General features: G+C 40.7%; 1 protein-coding gene across 2 annotated transcripts in view; it reads left to right on the plus strand.

Annotated features, from left to right (window-relative positions):
- The window catches only part of FAM151B (family with sequence similarity 151 member B), a 36397-nt gene that overhangs the window by 4694 nt on the left and 10724 nt on the right, over nucleotides 1-20979 (plus strand). For both annotated transcript variants that reach the window (XM_055123965.1, XM_055123966.1), the window contains exons 2-5: nucleotides 1725-1850; nucleotides 8194-8359; nucleotides 14575-14792; nucleotides 19468-19603. In XM_055123965.1, coding sequence (XP_054979940.1) covers nucleotides 1725-1850; nucleotides 8194-8359; nucleotides 14575-14792; nucleotides 19468-19603 — 646 coding nt within the window. The remainder of the gene's footprint in view (nucleotides 1-1724; nucleotides 1851-8193; nucleotides 8360-14574; nucleotides 14793-19467; nucleotides 19604-20979) is intronic.

Genomic DNA, 20979 nt, shown 5'->3' on the forward strand with positions numbered 1-20979 from the left:
CTTTGAAGAATGTCATGGGTATCCTTATAGGGATGGCGTTGAATCTTTTCTTCATATCATGTTAGATTTATTCTTAAGTGTTTCATTTTGGGAGTACTTATGTAAGTGATATTACTTTAATTCCAGATTCCTTTGTTTCTTGATGTAGGGGGGAAATGGAATTCTGTCTTTATTCTGTAAACCAACATGCAGAGTAGTTGCTAAGTTCTAGTCACATTAGAACTTATCTTTATATGCCTTTTCATTGTGAATTGTCCTCTTTGCAATTTCTGATTAATTTTTATTTTTTTATTGTTTGGTGAAGTTAATTATCAGAAGACAATTTCATTCATAAGGAATTTGCAGCCTAGGAGCTTTATTTTAATATTTAAATTAATGAGAACAAGAATTAGGGAGGCAAATTTAAGGGTTACTGTTGTCACAATTTTTTGCCCATTGTTATATTGACATGTGGCATAATGTGAAGTTGAACTGGACTCAGCTGTTTCAGTATTTATTTATTCAATAGTTGGTTAACTCACATATTCCAATAAGAGTAAAATCAAGTTTACAAGAATAGTTGATAGATTTTAGTAGAATTGTGCATAATTTTCTCTGTGATATGAATCTAATAAATATACTAACTCTGGTATTTACTTACCAATAGAAATGTTACTGAGACCCATAATTTGAAGTTGAATATGCGAAAATGTATAATTTAAGGTTCTAAATATTTTTTTTTTTTTGCTTTTTGGGTCACACCTGGAGATGCACAGGGGTTACTCCTGGCTCTGCACTCAGGAATTACTCCTGGCGGTGCTCGGGGGACCATATGGGATGCTGGGGATCGAACCTGGGTTGGCCGCATGCAAGGCAAATGCCCTACCCGCTGTGCTATCAATCCAGCCCATAAGGTTCTAAATTGTTGATGGACGGACTGAAGAGATGTAAAGGAGATCAGGCACTTGCCTCACATACAGTCCTGGTTTGATCCCAAGCACCACATATGGTCCCCTGAATACCACCAGGAGAGATCACAAGCAGGAGTAATTCTTAAGCACTGCTGATTGTGGCCCAACCCTCCCACCTCCAGAACAAATAAATTCTTGATGTAAACACATAATAGAGCATGAGGTGGAAAAAACAATTACTTTGTACAAAATTTGGATGTTTTTGTATATGTAACTTTGGATTTCTAAGTATTTTACTTATATGAGCCCATGTGTGAAAAGTTCTGGTTTAAGTTATGTGCTTCTTGGCCAGCAGTATAGCGCAGTGGTAACCCCACAGGCTGTCATGCATTTCTGAGACTCTGGATTTGATCCCCAGTGCCATGGCCACCTCCGCCACAAACACTCTTAGCAGTTTATTTTTTTTTCCTGTATATTACTTCATTCTTTTGAGGTTCAAACAGTTCTGTGTGTTTACTAATGAATACTTACACATATTATATATGGGACATATTAACATGTGGCTCCTGTATGTGTTTATATATAATACTTTCTGCATCATAATACCTGTTAAAAATTTGTAGTTCTCTTAATTAAATTACTTTATTTTCTCCCTGTTTTCTTTGTCAGTCTGAAGACGTTTTCTTTGGGGCAGGGGATCAGCTCAGGGGTGGAGCTCAGACTTCACATGAATAAGGCCCTTAGCATCCTTAAAAAAGAGCGAAAAGTTAAATCAAAAAGAAGTGTAAATTACCTTATGAATCATTCCTTTCTGTGTAAATGCTGTTATTTTAGGCTCTTGGAGTGAAAACATATTGGAATATTTTCTGAGAAATAATCAGATAACTGCAGACGATGGCGCCCAGATCACCTGGTCTCATGCAGCTAACCACAAGGCTCAAATGAATGAGGCACTGAGAAGTAAGTCAAGACTCATGTATTTATTTGCTTTGGAGGAATCAAAACTTTTATTTTGGGACTATTTGGGACTGTCAGCAAGTATCAGAGGCCTCCTGGGTCCAAATAAATTCAAAGCTGACATAAATATTTTCATAAAAGATAGAATTTTGTTTGCAGAATGAACAAATTCCGGAATGAAAGAGTGGAAGGATGTTTTAAGGGGAGGAGAGATGGTACCAGAAGTAAGGCACTTGCCCTGCCACTTTAATGGCAAGCCAGGTTCATCCCCATCACTGCATCTAGTTCCCTGTGTACCACCACGGGTCACTCCTGAGCACAGAGCCAGGAATAGCCTCTGAGCACCAATAGGTGTGGCCTTAGCAAATTCTCTTCCCCACCCAAAAAAAAAATATTTTCTTATTTTCCAAAAGTGATTTTCTTTTGTTTATCTTATTTGAAACTATCATATATTATTATTATACTTGCTTATATATTGTATTTGAGTAAGATTTTAAATATCAGGGTCGAGTCTGAACATAGTTTTGAGTTTCTCAGAGTGTACTAATAAATACATTCATTAAATACTTGTTGAATGAATAATGAATCCATTGTATACTAATGTATAATTCATTGCTTTTGGCAATATTTACTCCTAGATTAAACACCAGGCCTTTTAGTCTGATATTTCGACCTAGGGCCGAAGAGATATACAGGGGGTAAGGCACATGATGTCTTTGCATGTGGAGGACCCTGTTTCTCTTTTTCACCACATGGTCTCCTGAGCACCACTGGAAGTGACCCCTGAGCACAGAATAGGTCATGAATATCACCAGGTGGGCTCATAAACAAACAGAAAAATTCAATCTGTAGCCGTATCTGTATGCCCCTTCTTTAGTAGTTGAATACAGTGGTATTTTTCTTTGCCTTTTCCTATGAAATGCCCCTGTCAGCAGCCACAGTGGACAGTGAGAGCAAATCACCGAGGACTTGTGTTAGCTTGAAGTGATGTGATTCAACATGAGAAGTTCAAGGGAGAGAGCTCAGGGGCCAGTGGCTCATGACTTGTGTATTTCTGAGTTTGATCTCCAGCGCTTCTTACTCCCTTCCTTTCAGCACCCCCAGGAGTGGCGCCGGGACCCCAGTACTGCCTCCCTGGACCCTAGTGCTGAGCTCTCCTGCTGGGCCCAGCACTGAGTCTCAGGGCTGCTTGGTGGGCCATCAAGACTGGTTCATAGACATTATTCCACAAAATAATACTTTTATCCTATACATTTCTGAGTGCAGATTTAAAAAGCATTAAAACTATCATAATAAAAGTATTAAAAATATGCTAGTGAAAAAGAAAATATTAAGTCTTTTTGTTTTGTTTTTGGGCAGTACTTAGGGGTTACTCTTTGCTCTGCATTCAGGAATTGTTCCTGGGGTACTTGGCGGACCATATAGGATGCCGAAGATCAAACCCAGGTTGGCCGCATGTAAGACAAACCCCCTACTCACTGTACTATCTCTCTAGCCCTACAAGAATTATTTTATAGACAAAGTCAAGCAAAGCCAACCCTGGAGCTCTCAACACAACACTGAGCTTGCCAGAGTGAGAAGGAGGAAGCCTGAAGTGGGGACATGTTCAGTGGTCTGGGCTGGACAGATATCAGCACTTGAGTAATGAGGTACATACATACTTTTACATACTTTTTCATTTTGTTTATTTTTATTATTTTATTTTATTTTATTTTTTGCTTTTTGGGTTACACCTGGAGATGCACAGGGGTTACTCCTGGCTCTGCACTCAGGAATTACTCCTGGCAGTGCTCAAGGGACCATATGGGATGCTGGGAATTGAACTGGGGTTGGCTGTGTTCAAGGCAAACACCCTACCCGCTGTGCTGTCACTTCAGCCCCTATTTTGTTTTGTTTTGTGGAGATGTCTGGTGGTTTTCAGAGGCTACTCATAACTATATGCTTGGTGGCTGTTCCTGGAGGTGCTGGGAAGCACAGAATATATCCTGGGATTTTTTTTTTTAATTTACCTGTGAATAGCAGTCATTTCTAAGCACTACTGGGTGAGACCTAAAAAGCAAGCAAGAAAACAGATGAAAAACTTGAATTTGATTAATACTCTGATTTCTGCTCCTGGAGGATGATTCTATTTCCAGCCGCAGCAGTAGATGAGAATAAGTTTACTCAGCACTTGCATTTTCTTTGATGAACTGTTTTGTTCTCATGGATGGCAAGTGATCTGACTTGGTTCCACAAGTCTCGGTAAAACATATTTATTAAATGTTGCATCCATTATTATTAAAGATAATAATATGCTGGGACTAAAGAAGATACCTGTGTAAATTGAAATCTGTGTGAAAATATGTAACTCCTATGGTACTGGTGTTATTTTACAATCATAATGGGTTTTTTTTTTTTGGTTTTTGGTTTTTTGGGTTTTGTTTTTGGGCCACAGTTGGCAGTGCTCAGGGCTTAAAGCCACACTGGCTCTATGCTCAGGAATTACTTCTTCTGGTGCTTGGTGGACCATTTGGGATGCTGAGGATTGAACCCAACTCAGTCGTATGCAAGGCAAGTGTCCTACTCTACTGTCTCTCCAGTCTCTCCAGCCCCTCCACACATACGGAAATCAGCTGAAGGCAACACCAAGACAGTGAGGAATTGAGACAGGAAGATCCTGAGAGCATCACTGATCTGCTGAGTGCCTGCAGCTCACTCTCCCCTGTACCCCTAGTTGTGTGATGTGGAAAGTCTTCCTTAGAGTGAAGCTGAATTTCTGTTCACTTGAAGCCAGAGCTCTTCGTAGAATTTTGAGTCAGCCCTCATTTGGCAAGTCTCTTTCCCTGTGCCTGTCCAGTTCATTTTCTATCCAGAATCCAAAGTGTTAAAGCATAAGTCAGGTGATTTTCTTTTTCCCTTTTTTTTTTTTTTTTTTTGCTTTTTGGATTACACCCGGCAATGCACAGGGGTTACTCCTGGCTCATGCACTCAGGAATTACTCCTGGCGGTGCTCAGGGGACCATATGGGATGCTGGGAATCAAACCCGGGTCAGCTGCGTGCAAGGCAAACGCCCTATCCGCTGTACTATTGCTCCAGCCCATAGTTTTAAAAAAATATGTGACAAGCTTCTTTCACTTAACATGGTATTCTTTTCTCAAAAATTTTTGTTGTAGAAAAAAAGCGCATGGACTATTCCTTTATATATATATATATATAGATGAAAACATATATATACATATATATATATATATATATAAAGAAGCCAGTTGACTTCTTTTATATCCTAGCTTTATTTTTTTTAACTAAACAAAAATTAAAGGCCTCTCCAACAATGCTTAGGGGCTATACCCAGTGGTGGATCAAACCCAAGGTCTTGTGCATCCAAGACATGGTGCTCCATAAGGCAAGTGCCCTACCCACTGTATCATCTCTCCAGCCCCTAACTCATACTAGAAATCAGCTGTAAGATGAAGGCTGTCTCCAGCTCTGATCTTTTTCTTGTGGCTAAATTATAGTTTTTGTATGGTTGCACCACATTTTGTTTAGTCATTCATCCAGTGATAGACATTTGGGCTTGCTTCATTTCCTAGCTACTATAAATAATGTTGCTGTGAGCATTTGTGTTCAAATTATTTGTGGAAACATATTGCACTTCGCTTGTATATGTGTCTAGAAGTGGAATTGCTGGGTCATATTGTAACTCATTTAACATTTTGAGGAACTGCCAAGCTTTTCTAGAGCAGCTGCACCTTTTTATATCCCCACCAACAGAATCACTGAGGTTCTCAACTCCTTTTTGTCCTTGCCAAACCACGCTTGTTACTCTTCTGCATTATAGCCATCCCTGTCTGTGTGGACTGGCATCTCATTGTGTTTAGATTTTCATTTTTCTAAAGATTAATACTGTTGAACATATCTACATGGCTTTATTGAACAATCACCCCTATTTTCAGCTGAGTAGCTTCTCATTCTGTTTCTTGCCCTTAGAAATTTGAGAGCCCACAGGCCTTTTTTCATTTAGAACTCTGTCTCTTTGGGTCCAAGTGAATATAATTTCATTTAAAAGGTTGTGGACTCGGTATATATCAATTTATAAGTCACTCACCTCCAAATCTCTTAGATATAGGACTTTATAAAGTAACTTGGTACAAACCCCTGAAGATTCTGGAAGTTCTTGTTATTATTATTATTATTATTATTATTATTTTGTTGTTGTTTTTTAGGAAGATACACCTAGTGATGTCAGGGGCTACTCTTGGCTCTGCACTCAGGAATTATCCTGACAGTGTTCAGGATGGGGGGTGGGGAGGAACCATATGTGATGCTGGAGATAGAACCCATATTGGTCAAGCACCCTACCCGATGTACTATGGCTCCAGCCCCAATATTCTGGATGTTCTTTTTTTTTTCTAGTGGTGTAGATATAGGACTTGCTCCCTAGCTGAATTCTTTAAGGTATATCTTTTATTGTACTGTAGGTAACACGGTTACAATGGTGTTCATATTTAAGTTTTGATGCAAAAAGTCACTGCATCCCACTATCACCAAAGTGCCTGGTACCCCACACCAGTGTCCTTATGTCACTCCAGTCCACCTCTCTATTATCTACCACATCTTCCTGAAGTGCTGGGTAATCTGAGTTTTGTAATCCAAGGTCAAGGGTTTGTCCAGATTCCACACTTGCTTTGGTTTTGATGGTCAGGCCGAAGTTTCCTAGCAGTATCGTGATTGTTAATTTTGACCTGAGACTGACACTTATTTGAGGATGGATGATTTTTTGTTCTAATTTAGCACAAATGCTAAATTGGGAATAGTTTCTCTGTACGCCTCGCTTATCTCTGCCTATTCTTTATTTTAGTCATTTAAAAGAAGCTAGTTAACACTTTAAACTCTTTGCCTGAAAACTTCCTTAAGCAAGAATCCACACATTCTTCAGATATCTTGTCCTCTCCTTATTGCGGTAATGTTGCCCAAAACATTACTGTAGTATAAAAAACAAATGCCGCTCAGTTTCTTTGCTACTCTTCCAGCTTCCATTCGTGTATCCTCCCTGCCTAGATTCTAGAATGAATCCATTTGATCCACAAACATGTGCCACATTTCAAGCATTTGTTACTGTTTTCTATTGTGAATAACAAACTACACCTAATACTTGCTGGCTTCAAATAAGGATTTATAATTTTCCTGATTTTGTGGGTTACCTGATTATTTCTTTTATGAAATGTGATATACAGACCAGGAACACTGATAAGTCTAGAAATTCTAAAGTGGCTTACTCACATGTCAGAGGCTTGTAATGTTGTTAGACAGGAGACCTTCATGTGATATCTCTCTCTTTCTCTCTCTCTCTTTCTCTCTCTATCTCTATCTCCTCTTTCTCTCTCACTCTTGCTCTCTCTCTTTCTCTCTCTCAATGCATAGTCTTCTCTACCTGTACCTAAACTTCTTTTCATGGTATCTGACTTTTAAGATGAACACGAAAGCTGCCAGACTTTTAAGATCTAGACCTGGAATAGGCAGTTTTACTTTCACCATCTTCTCATGGTCAAAGTAAGTCTCAAAGACAACCCAGACACAAAGGGAGAAGAAAGAGAGGACAAGAAAGAGAGGCAAGAATTACTTTCAACCATTTTTAGAGTCAGCCTCTCATATCTACTAAAACATTCATACTGAGTGACCTTTGAACCTTATGGTCTATCGTAGGGTTGCTTTTAAACAGCCAGTGACCTTTTAGTCAAAGAACTGAGTCAGTACATAGGATTCTGAGTTTAATTGTACATGACTAGTTTCTAATTTGAAGACTGAAAAACTAAAAGTATTGTTTTTATTCTTACAAGCATAAACAAATGCTTGTTAGGCTTCCCACATATACTATCGTGTATGGGAAGAAATGAAATAATATGAGGTCTGCTTAAGAACTTGGTGAACAGGCCAGGAGATAGTGCAGAGGCTTACTGGGTTTGATTCCTGACCCTGCAGAGTCCCTTGACCGCTGCCGGGGGTAGCCCTGGAGGTCCCAGCACTGCAGGGTCAGAGAATCAAACAGCAGAGAATTCTGGGGCCCTTGCACTGATCCACCAGCCCAGTCAGCCAAGAGTTGCCTGTAGTACTCCTGGACCTTCTGAATTAGGATCCTCCCTACCCACACACAGACTTAGCCCAGAAGGCCTGTGTCACTAGGGAAAGTCATTCTGCTTTTCTCCTCATCTGTCAGAAGAATCAGGAAAATGCCTCCGAGAACCTTGCACTTAGAAGTAAACAATAGTTTTCTTTCCTTTCTTCTAGTTTCTTCAGAAGGATATTGGAGATGGCATCTCCTGTGGTTGTGTTACATTGGCTTTAATGTACGGTATTTTATTTGCTCAGGTACTACTCACATGATAGAGGCTGATGTCATTCTTCCAAGTGATGGATCAGAGCACTGCCAGCCTATTATGGCCCATCCTCCTGAAACGAACAGTGATAATACTTTACAGGATTGGCTGACTGAAGTTATAAAAAGCAACAAAGGCATCAAGTTGGATTTTAAGAGGTATTTATACATACATGTTCAGTCTTTTTTAAAAAATTTTTTATTAGTGAATCACCGTGAAGTATAGTTACAGACTTACATTCATGCTTGCATTTCAATCATACAATGATCGAGTACCCATCCCTCCACCAGTGCCCATTTTCCACCACCAATGTTCCCAGGATTCCTCCCACCACCCCCACCCCATCCTCTCCACCCCACCCTGCCTCTGTGGCCGGGCATTCCCTTTTGCTCTCTCTCTCTCTCCTCTGGGGTGCTGTGGTTTGCAAAAGAGGTATTAAGTGGCCATCATGTTTGGTCCATAGTCTACTTTTAGCATGCATCTCCCATCCTGAGCAGGCTCTCCTAGCACCCTTTCCTTGGTGGTCCCTTCTCTATCTGAGCTGCCTTTTCTTCCAGCATGTGAAACTGGCTTCTAAGCTGTGGGATAATCCTCCTGGTATTTATCTCTACTATTCTTGGTACATGTTCAGTCTTTTATTTGTTACAGAGAACAGTGGGACAAAAATAAAAAAAAAAACAGCTGCATATATCTACGCTCAGGTCACTTTATACTTTGTCTGAATTGGAAACTGAATTGGAGACTAGGGAGGTAATTCAGTAATTCCAGGGTTAAAGCATTTGTCTTCTCTCGGCTGATCCTGGTTCAGTCACTAGCACCACATATGGTCTCCTGCAGACTGCTGCAAGTGATCCTTGAGCATAGAGCCAGGAGCAAGTCCTGAATACTGTCAGGTACCACCCTACTCCCAAATTTAAAAATAAATGTAAAATAAATAAATAAATTAGAAATGGAATTTCAAGGTATATTTCAGGCATGGACCTTAACTGTGTTGTTTGCCAGGATGTTTCTTGGGAACTTTTGGAAGCTAAAATTCAATTAAATTTTATAAAGGGATTTATCATAAGGGTCTATTGTGATAACTAAATGGGAAATTCTAAAAAAGTGCCCAGGGTAAGAAGGCATTAGCAGTACTTGGGGGTAGAACATAGCTTACTTGATTTATGGTTTGGGGGAAGTAGGGGACTAGGGGTCACTCCCAGAGGTTTTGTGTACAGGGATTACTTAAAATTGTTGAATTACAAAAATATTCCTTTAGGGACTGGAGAGAGAGTACAGTGGGCAGAGCACTTCCCTTGTACACCGCCAACCCAGGTTCAATCCCTGGCATCCCACATGGTCCCCTGAGCGTCACTAGCAGTAATTCTGGAGTATAGAGCCAGTAGTAAACCCTGAACATTGCCAGGTGTGCCCCCACTGTCTTTGCCCCTAAAAGAAAAAGTGATCCTTTAAAATAGTATTTTGGGGCCAGATAGATATTAAGGCACTTCCCTCGCATGTCGCAAACACATGTTTGATCTCTGGGATCAAACATATGGTTCCCTGAACACTTCCAGGAATGATTTCTGAGCACAGAGGTAGGAGTAAACCCTGAGCACAGTCAGGGGTAGCCCCCAAGCCAAAATAATAATAATGATGATAATAATATTTTGGGTGCATTGCTAATGAAGAGCAAGGTTAAGTGTTATTTTCTTTCTCATGGCTGCTGTGGGCACAGTCTCCCTAAAAGGGTCAGGAGGTTTTCCTGACTTTACCAAGGGTAGGTCTCTCTAGGGGGCACATGGGAATGGGGTCAGGCAGGGCCCCGTGGGCTCAGGAGAAAATGTTCATGATGGACTCGCAGAAGATTGCGGTCAAGAATAGGGAAGGCTGCAGAGTACTCCACTGTGTATATGGACCACAACTCAATTTGCCCCAACAAGGATGGACCTAAAGGGTCTCATGCTGAGTGCAGTCATTCAGAAGGAAAGGGACAGATACAGAATGATCTTTCTCACATGTGAGACTTAGGAGATAGAGCACGGGAGCGATGAATGACCAGAGACAACACAACAAGAGAACTGATCACAAAACTGAGTCTGGGGAGAGGGAGCACTGAAGGGGAGGGGCATTGGGGCCCTTGGAGGAGGTGTACACTACTGATGGATGTGGTGTTGGAATACATACACAGAAAGCCATCACTAATAGTATTACACATCATAGTGCCTCAATCAATAAAAAATAATAATAAAATACATTTTTTTCTAGAAAGAACATTTTATTTTAAAATAGTTTTTAATTGAATCACTGTGAGATAGACCCTTACAAAGATGTTCATAAGTAGGTTTCAGTCATAGAGTGTTCCAACATCCATCCCTCCACCCGTGTACGTTTCCCAGCACCAGTGTCCCCAGGTTCCTCCCATCACTCCCCACCCGCACCCCCTGCCTGACTCTATGGCAGGCGCTTTTCTGCACTCTCTCTCTCTCTCTCTCTCTCTCTCTCTCTCTTGCTTGCTCGCTCGCTCTCTCTTTCTTTCTGTAAAATAATAAAAGGACATGTGTATAGAAGAAGAATGTTTTATGGGAGGTGAGGTTTTTTGGTTTTTTGTTTTTTGTTTTTTTTTACAAAACTCACTTTCCAGCTGCTGCATCAATAAAGCCACACAATTGCTTCAGGGAACAAAAGGGTTAGTGAAGACCCTGGGGCTGGGTTCTTGTCTATCACTGTCCTTTGTCGAATTGAAAAGGCAGACTGGGGAGATGATACAGTGTGAGGGAGCTTGCTTTGTACACAGCTGACCTTGGTGTGATCCCTGGCACTCCACCTGGTCCTCTGAGCCTCTTCAGGAATGATCTCTGAGCACAGAGGCAGGATAAGCTCTGAGCATTGCAGGTTGTGGTCCCAAAACAAACAAATGAACAAAAAATAATAACTCCCAAAAAGCAATCTCTGCTTTTAGGGAGTTATCATTATAAAGTAACTTGATTATTGATCAGGGAAACTCAGCTTTTTAAGTCAGAGTTACAATGAAGCAACCCCGTCTTCTCCTTTATGTGGCCTCTCTCCTGAGGATCAGGCTCCTTCAACACAGAAGATGCATCCAGACCTACCTGGTTTTTCATTTGCATCTGTAATCATGTAAATTCTCTATACATTGTGCTGTAAAATTTACTTTTCCTGACTAATCTGTCTGATTCTGTTTTGACTTCTCCAGCTTAAGAAGATCTTGGGGGTTGGGGGCTGGGAGAAGTAGGTGGAAGCAAGTAGTTTGCTCCAATACTGAAATGGGAAATTTTACTTTTGGTAAAGTAAAATGGGAGTTAAAGTGAGCAACATATTGTGATGCCTTAGAAGCTCAGCAATCATTCCACAGTGTCAACTGCTAGAAAAATCTGAGATACTCATGTCAAACTATGGGAAGTCTTAACTCTGACTATATTTTTTTGTTTTGTTTTGGTTTTCTGCTTTGGTTTTCGGGCCACACTGAATAGTGCTCAGGGATTACTCCTGGCTCTGTGCTCAGGGATCACTCCTGGTAGTGTTCAGGGGACCACTTGTGGTGCCAGGGATCAAACCTAGGTCTGCAACATGCAAGGCAATATCCCTACCTGCTGTACTATCACGGTAGCCCCTGAACAGTATGTTTTAATTAAAGTATCTCAAGAAATTAGTAAGGTTTTGGAAGTCTTAACATTATTAAGATTACTGTAATCATTTGTTTACAAATGGAGATAAATTTACCAGTAAACCTCATTACACTGTGGGTAAATGAGATAACTAAAGCTTTACAGATGGTGTTTGATCCAAGTCCTCCATATTCTTGGAGGTGGGGGGAGGTATTGGGGTAACACCTTGCAGTGCTCAGGGAATTACTCCTGGCTCTGTGTTCAGGAGTAACTCCTGGTGGTGCTTAGGGGACTGTATGCCATGCTGGGGCTTGGTTCAGTTGCATGCAAGGTAAGTACCTGCCCCCTGTAACTGTCTCTCCAGCTCCTTACTTAATTTTTTAAAATCTATTTCCCCCCCCCACCCCTTTATTCTTGTTGATGTTGTTGTGATAACCAGGCATTGCACATATGCCTGGCTGTAGTGTTTTATATGCTTTTTAGCTGTGGCATTTGCTGGTGGCCATGCATCAGATTGCCGTGTGCATATAACACCATGGTGCACACCACGATGGCATTGCTGTAGCCAAGGTGCTTGTACATGGGCTCACTGGGACAAACATTCTTGTTGAGGGACAGAGGTTTGTAGTTCTCTTCATTTGGATTTTTTTTCTTCTTTTTTTTTTTTGTGAAGAGGAAGAGAAGGGGGCATATCAGACTATGCTTAGGGCTGACTCCTGGCTCTTCACTCAGGAATCATTCCTGGTGGCCATGTGGGACCATATGGAGTGCCAGGGATGGACCCTGGGTCAGCTGCATGCAAAGTAAGCACCCTCCCTATAATATCTTTCTGACCCTATCATTTTTGATTGTAGTAGTATTTTCATTTGACTCATAGTTTCTTGTGCTCTGCTGACTACCTGTGCCATTGTTTCATCAACTTTGTTAAACAGCCTCATCATGGTGACACTAAAGTCATTGTCAGTAAGTGCATCAGCAGCGTGATGGTGCCTTCAGGCTTCCTGATACCTCAAAATTTCCGCTGTGCTTTTGGCCGGACCCCAACAACTTGGGGTCAAGTTTACCAAGAAATTAAATGGCCAAAAGTTAGGTATGTGGGAGCCACACCCACAAACCACCTCTGGCTCAGCTATACGAGCTTAATTATTGGCCTTATTTCAGAGATCCATAAATCTCAAAAGAGATAAAAAAACTGCAGTTAGAAAATAAAATGAAATTAAAAAAAAAACTGCAGTTAGGGCCAGCAGTGCAATGCCCTGCAGGTGAGTAGGCACGGCCTATAGGGCATATGCCAATAGTTTATTTTTCTGAAGAAGATGGAAATAAGGGCCATGATCCACAAAAGAATCTCTGAACTGAGCAGCTCTCTGCAGAGATTTCTCTGGACCCTAATTACTGGAATTTTGAAGTTCCAGGAGCATGCGGCTGCTCTTGTGGCAATGTGACATCTTATGCAATTCATAACAAGCAATACAAAAGAGAGTATGGGGAAGATTGTCTGCCACAGAGGCAGGGGGAGGGGTGGAATGGGGGGATACTGGGGTTCTTGGTGGTTGAAGGTGTGCACTGGTGGAGGGTTGGGTGATGGATCATTGTATGACTGAAACTCAAACAGGAAAGCTTTGTAACTGTATCTCACGGTGACTTAAAACCAATAATAATAAAAATACAATTAACATTTGAATTTTTAAAAAAGTAATGTAGAAAAAAAAAGTTATTGTCAGCGGATTTACTGAGCTGGTTGGTGTTGTTTGTGTCTCTGGTGATATTGTTTATGTTCATTGAATTTGTTGGGCTTCGCCATGGTTTCCCCAGGGGTTCCTAGTGCTCCTGCTGTGTTGGGGGTGAGTCATTGTGGGTAGATCTTTGGGAAGATGCTGAGGGGTTAGGCTGTAGGTTGTACTCTTTCTTCTCTGCCTTCACCAAATGACAAGAAGTATAACTGAGCAATGAGGGAGGAATTTGTTGAGAATCTCTGTCCTGAGGCACATAAGTGGCTGTGCATTTTGGGAACTGGGGCCTGGGCCCTTAATATGGTACAGGTCAGGCATGGAGGCTGCTGCAACCTAGGGGGAAGGGAGAAGGGCTCTGCCTAAGGGAGGGGCTCTGCCTGCCAGTCCAGGGTTGGCCCGGTGATGTCAGCTGGAGGAACCTCACCTGGGATGGTGGAACACTTTAGATACCTGTTACAAATGTAAATTTGCATATTTCAAAGCTATAATTTTAAATGTTACATACCCTGATGAGTGATTATTTGTTGTTTCTTAAATTGTTTTCCTACCACAACAAAAAGATAATATGTGTGAGTGTATAGGTATCTTCATGACTAATTAGTATAAATCAACATTTTGAGATATGGCATATGTTAACTTCCCCCTTCAGTGCTATGTCATATTTTATTTCACTTATTTTTGTACCATTACATTATCCCCTCATTATATATTTGAGAGCATTGAACTGGAGCCATAGCACAGCAGGTAGAGCACTTGCCTTGCATGCTGCCGACCCAGGTTCGATTCCTCCAGCCCTCTCAGAGAGCCTGGAAAGCTACTGAGAGTATCTCACCCTCACGGCAGAGCCTGGCAAGCTACCTGTGGCATATTTGATATGCCAAAAACAGTACCAACAAGTCTCACAATGGAGATGTTACTGGTGCCTGCTCGAGCAAATCGATGAACAGTGGACGACAGTGCTACAGACAGACAGTGGAACCACTAAAAGAATGTAACTTAAGAACTGACTCTCATTGACAAATCTGTTTTCAGCCTGGCAGCTGTAAAACCATCCATGATGCTCTTGGAAACTGTGAAGCAGCACCTGCATCGGCCCGTGTGGATTAATGCTGATATTCTCCCTGGTCCGAACGGCAGTAGCAGAGTAGTGGATGCAAAACCTTTTATAGACACGGTGACATCCTTCTTCTCAGATGTGACTTTTTCCCTGGGTTGGACAACAGGATGGCATCCTGAGAAAGTCAACGAAGGTGGTAATTTTCCCAGTGTGTTTCTTCTGAGGCAGGGGTTGGGTCGAGGGCACAGCCAGCAGTGCTCTGAGATGCTCCTAATTCTGTACTTGGGTCATTCCTGGCAGTGCTTGTGGGACCCTGCAGTGCTGGGGATTGAACTAGGGACCTCCTCGTTGACTCCATGCAACACCTGTACTTCAGGCCATTGAACTGTTTCTCTGGCCCAACCAAGGTATTTCTTTATTATTCCAATTAAATTGTCCTCCAAGACCAGTACCTCCTCCTTTCTTATAAGTTTCACTTTTCATGCTTTCAGTTACCTCTGATCAACGCTGGACTGAAAATATTATGTACAGTGAGACATTTTGAGGAAGAGACCACATTCAAGTACCTTTAATTAGAATATAATGTTAGCATTTTAAAAATTTTATTCTGGGTTTTTTGTGTGTCTTTTTTTTTTTTTTTTTTGCTTTTTGGGTCACACCTGGCGATGCATAGGGGTTACTCCTGGCTCTGCACTCAGGAATTACTCCTGGCGGTGCTCGGGGGACCATATGGGATGCTGGAAATCGAACCCGGGTTGGCCGTGTGCAAGGCAAGTGCCCTATCTGTTGTGCTATTGCTCCAGCCTCTCAAGATAGATTTTTATTGAACGAAACTTACTTAGAAATATGTGAGGAGAGAGAAAGAGAAGAATACATGTTCAAGAGAGAACACAGGCTTCTCCAGAGTGGAAGGCAGTAAGCAATAGAGACATAGAGACGAGCAGGTGAGGTTCGTGTTCAAGGGAGAACACAACCTTGGAGAACAAACCTACCTGTTATTTTTTCTTTTAACTTATTGCTGTGCTTGATTTGTAAACTAGACTTTTATCATAGATGGGTATTTCTATGTAAAAGAAAAAATTATATATAGGGCAACTATAAAAATTGTTGTATAAAAATACTGACTTGAAGGCGGGAAAAATAGTGTAGCAGGTAAGGTACTTGCCTTGCACACAACCAACCTAGCTTGATCTCCAGCGCCAAAGGCACCCTGACTGCCACCAGGAATGATTCAAGAGACAGGAGTAATTCTTGAGCATCGCTGAGTGTGCCTCCCCCAATCATAACAACAACAACAATAACAACAACTTTCACTTAAAAATGAGAAACATCCCAAGACCCTAAGCTGCCTAGCAGAGAGAAAGGTCTGAGCTAACAGCAGCATGTGGCCCTGCTGTCTGTGTCCGGATGGACGTTGCACTCACTGGTGGCATCCATCACCCAGCTACCATGGGTATGTTTCTTTGAAAAGTGTAGAATAATCAGAGCTGCCTCTTTCCTTACTTGGAGGAAATCTTTAGTCTGTCTCTTTGAACTTCCAAAATATTCTATACTGTTTTCCCTCTCCTTTTTTCCAGACTCCCTATTTCAGATGACAGAGAGGAAAAATGGAAATAAAAGCTTTTTAAGTAATGTGAGGCTGGCGGTAGAGGGTGGGGGTGGTGGCTGAAAAGCCAAGTTCTGCTCCTGTGACATTCAGCGGGGCTCCGCACAGGGCTTGCTGGGGACTTGGTGCTCATATTTCTTTGGGCTGGGTGGGAATGGGGGTGCTTAGGAGACCCTCCAATATACTGTTTTATTCCCCTTCTCATATTCCTAGAGATGGATCTGATATTCAAATTAACTTTTTAAAATTTAAAATATTATTTAGGCGCTGTGATTAAGAACACCTATTTTTCAGGATTACGGGGTTGCTACATCACACCCACCACCCAAGTGTCAGCACCCCTGCAACCTCTGTCTCGAAGGCCTCTCTACTTTCCACCTTCCCCCTTAGCAGACTCAGTTCAATGGGGAGACACTCGGGATCTATAGTCATTGTCCACTTTTCACTTCCTTGCTGTATATATTTGATCATGTGTTTGTTTTGGGAGCCTCGAAGCAGTGTTTAGGGGGCCTAAGGGCCACTCCTGGTCATTCTCAGGCTGTGATCAATATAGGGGCCCAGAGGAGCCAGGGATTATCTAGGCCACCTCTGCCATTCTCTGGCGTCTCCAGGATACACCTGAAAATGTTTGTTGAAGCACCATGTGGTACCTGGGATGGAACCACAATTGGTTGCCTTAAACCCTTATACTGTCTTTCCAGCCTCATCCCTGTTTTCTTTCTTTCTTCCTTTCTTCCTTTCTTTCTTTCCTCCTTTTGCTGAGCACAACACCCTTTAGTTCTTCTCAAGTTGCAGCAAAGTGCAGTGTTTCATCTTCTCATAGTTGGGTGGTATTGAGATGTGTGTATATACCAAATTTCTTTACCCACTTAAATGCAGTGACTGGGCACTTAGGTTGTTTCCAGATCTTGCCTGTTGTGTCTAGTTCTTCAGTAACCATAGGAATGTAAATATGCTTTTCCAAGTAATGTTTTGTGCTCTTGTGGTGGATGCCAAGAAGAAAATTGTCTTCTTTTCTTGGATAAAATTTACTATTCTATTTGGATTCTTTCATTTCTTCATGTATCCCTAGATAGCAATTTCCAGGTAAATGGCCAGTAAGTGATTCGTGACGTTTAAGAAATACCCCGCTGGACCAACAGTTGGTACTGTTGAGAGAGAGATAATATTCTTTGATATAATGCTTTTTTAATTTTAAGTTTTTGTTCATCTCACTAAACAATAGACCATAAAATAAATATAACACAAACTGTTTTAAAAAGGTAAGCTAGAAATAATCTATACTTTTCTTACAAATTCTAATTTTCTTTTAGACACTATTAGTCTAACTCTGGCTTTAAACATTGGTTTGAAATGAATTATTTTTAAAAAAAAAATTTGGGGGGGGGTTCACACCCAGCAATACACAGGGGTTACTCCTGGCTTTGCACTCAGGGATCACTCCTGGTGGTGCTCAGGGGACCATATGGGGTGCTGGGAATCGAACCTGGATCAGCTGCGTGCAAGGCAAATGCCCTACCCGCTGTACTATCTCTGCAGCCCTGATTTGAAATGAATTAAACCATATCTGGGTCTATTATGTTAAGTTGACTATAAATGTTTTCAGGCTTCTTTTCTCATCATTACCAACAGGTGCTTTATCTTTCCTTAATTCTTATGCCAGAAGTTTTGGAAAATACAGTAGTTTATAGTCTGTCTTGTAAGTGTAGATCCTATTAGAAACATTCTTTTTTCATTTAAAAGGTATGATGTACAAATGTTGAAGGAAAATCAGAGCATTTTCCTTCTTTTATCTGGTATTTGCCACTAAAGTGTCACATTCACAGAGACTTTCTGAGAAGTGTACCTCTACTGACTAATGCTTTTTACAACCTGCCTTTCTTTTGAAAAAAATTGTCTTGATCGTTTTGGGGCCACACCCCACCGTACCCCAAGACTTACTCTGTACTCAGAGCTTACTCTTGTCTCTATGCTCAGGAATCAGTCCTGGCGTGACTCAAGGGTCTATGTGTAGTGCTAGAGGTTGAACCAGGCTGACTGCATGAAAGGCATTATCTCTCCAACCCCAACAGCCTGCTTTCCATAATTTAGCATTATATAAAGTATATTATTTTTTCTAAAATTATATAAACAGGGAACTATATTTTCTATGATGTCTTGAGTATGATTTAAAACATTATCTAGGGTCAGAGAGATAGTTCAACATGTTGGAACACATGCTTTGCATGTGGGAAGTTCAGGTTTGAACCCTGGCACCATATGCTCTCCTGACCACTGCCAGGTATGACCCCAAATCAAGACCAATCAAACAAAAAGCACACAGAAAATATAACTTTATAGACAATAACGTACATAAAGTCAGTTTTATTTGAAGTAAATGTTAATGTTAAAATTTGATGTATTTTTTTCACACCTGAGAAATTATTAAAACCTTTTTTGGAGTGGGGGACCCACACCCCTAATTGTGCTCAGGGCTTTCACTGGGCTCATTGCTCAGTGATCACTCCTGATGGTGATCTGGTACCATATGGGGTGGTGGGGATCAAATCTAGTGTAGCCATATGCAAGGCAAGTGCCCTACCTACTATACTATCTCTCTGGCCCCTAGTACAAACCTTTTAATGTTTTAATTCTATGTTAAGTTTGTTTTAAGTCACAACCTGCTTTCAGTAATTTAGCATTATCTAAAGTATTATTATGTTAAGTCACTTGTGGCAAGATTTTAGATTATATTTTTTACTACTCTAAGGATCAAATTCAGGGCTTCATGTATACTAGGAATATCACTGCACTATAAGCCCAGGCCCTAGATTAAATTTTGCTTTTTTTTTTTCTTTTTTGGGTCACACGAGCAATGCACAGGGGTTACTCCTGGCTCTGCACTCAGGAATTACCCCTGGTGGTAATTCAATACAAATAATTTCTCAGGTGTGAAAAAAGTACATCAAATTTTAACATTATATTTACATCAAATAAAACCTCAGGAACCATGTGTGATGCTGGGAATCGAACCCGGGTCGGCTGCATGCAAAGCAAATGCCCTATCCACTGTGCTATTGCTCCAGCCCAGCTAGATTAAATTTTTATCTACATTTTTCACTCAAAATATTCTTCCATTAAGTGGTATTTTAATTCACTCTAAATCCAAATGAAAATTTTTATGAATTCCTTATGAATTTACCTATTCATGTGTAATTTAGTTTTTCACTTAACTCACTTTTAGGTTTCCAATAAAATAAATTGAACTACTTTTTTACTTCAGGTTACAGTTGGACAATGGTGAAGGAAATGGAATATATATGCAGTGAACTAAATCAACCTGTAACATTTCCCGTGAGAGCAGCATTACTCAGTCAATCTTATTCTCAGTTACTTTGGCTGCTAGAGAAATCAAACAGGTATGTAAGGTTAATAATATAATGTGTGCACGTGGATGTGTGGGAAGCACGTAGGAGGAGGTGAAAGCTGATACCTGAAGAACACTATGAGAGAGAAAGATAGGAAGCTGATTCTGTAGCACATGAACTCTGGATTAAAGTTTCTCCGCCAACCTTAATTTTCTTAATGTCACAGCTTTCACATATCCTTCAGAAAAGTTTTTGCATGTCGTGGCTGCCTAGTAAATGATTATCTTTTTTCCTCATTACATCATATAGTCACAAAGAGTTGTAAGTGGGTAAAACCTATTACTCTGAATTGTTGGATAATGTCAGAAGTGTTTTCCTTATACAATTTTTCATTTGTAATAAAAATTAGTTTTGGGCAAGGAGATAGCTTAAAGGTAGAGCACACATCTAACTTGCACAAGGCCATTATAATTTGTATGTGTCTAACTTGTACTGGTTGATCCCCAGTAGTTCATGGCCCCCCACATTCCAGTCCTATAAGAATTAGTTTTGCCATCATTAAATATTGAAATTTGAAGGTGGAGTCATTGAAACAGTTTTGATGCTCTGTTGTTAATCAGTAAGACAATAGGAAAACAGAGAATGTCTTTATCTCTCGTGGGAGTTAGTATAGAAAAAAGTTGAGATTTCAAACCATTGTAACAAAAATTCAATAACTGGTGTTGGAACAATGTACTAACAATGTAGAAAAAAACCAAAACTGGTGGCTTTCCTTAATCCTTCCTTCAAGGCCAAAGACACAGTACAAGGGTTTAGCACTTGTCTTGTATGTGTCCCACTGAAGTTTGATTCCCTGGCACCACATATGGTTCTCTGAGCTTTGCAAGGGATGATCCCTAAACACAGAGCCAGGAAGAGCCCCTGACCACAGCTTCTATGGTCCAGAATCCAACACCACCAAGAAAATAAATCTTTCCTCTGAAACTTATTTCAGAGGAATGCTGAGTTAAAGACTTCAGCATCAAATATTAAACACATATAAAAATCAGATTTTTAAATACAGTTTCAGACCATATTTAAATATAGATTTTTAAATATAGTTTCAGACTTTCTTAGTAAAACACACAATCTAAGATCTATAGAAGGAAATTTTGGTATATAAATATAGGAATATTTTGGTAAGATATCCTGAGTAAATGTCAGGCAAATTTAAAGAATTTCAACAAAATAGTTTTCACAAATCATCCAGAAAAATATACCTTTAGGAATGTCCTGCCACAGAGGTGGGGTGGGGTGGAGGGAATGGGCAGGGGGGGATGCTGGGACCATTGGTGGTGGAAAATGGGCACTGGTGGAGGGATGGTTACTCGATCATTGTATGACTGAAAAGCAAGCACGAACATCTGTAAGCCTGTAACTGTACCTCA

Source organism: Sorex araneus, chromosome 1 (assembly GCF_027595985.1).
Source record: "Sorex araneus isolate mSorAra2 chromosome 1, mSorAra2.pri, whole genome shotgun sequence".
Taxonomy (NCBI): domain Eukaryota; kingdom Metazoa; phylum Chordata; class Mammalia; order Eulipotyphla; family Soricidae; genus Sorex; species Sorex araneus.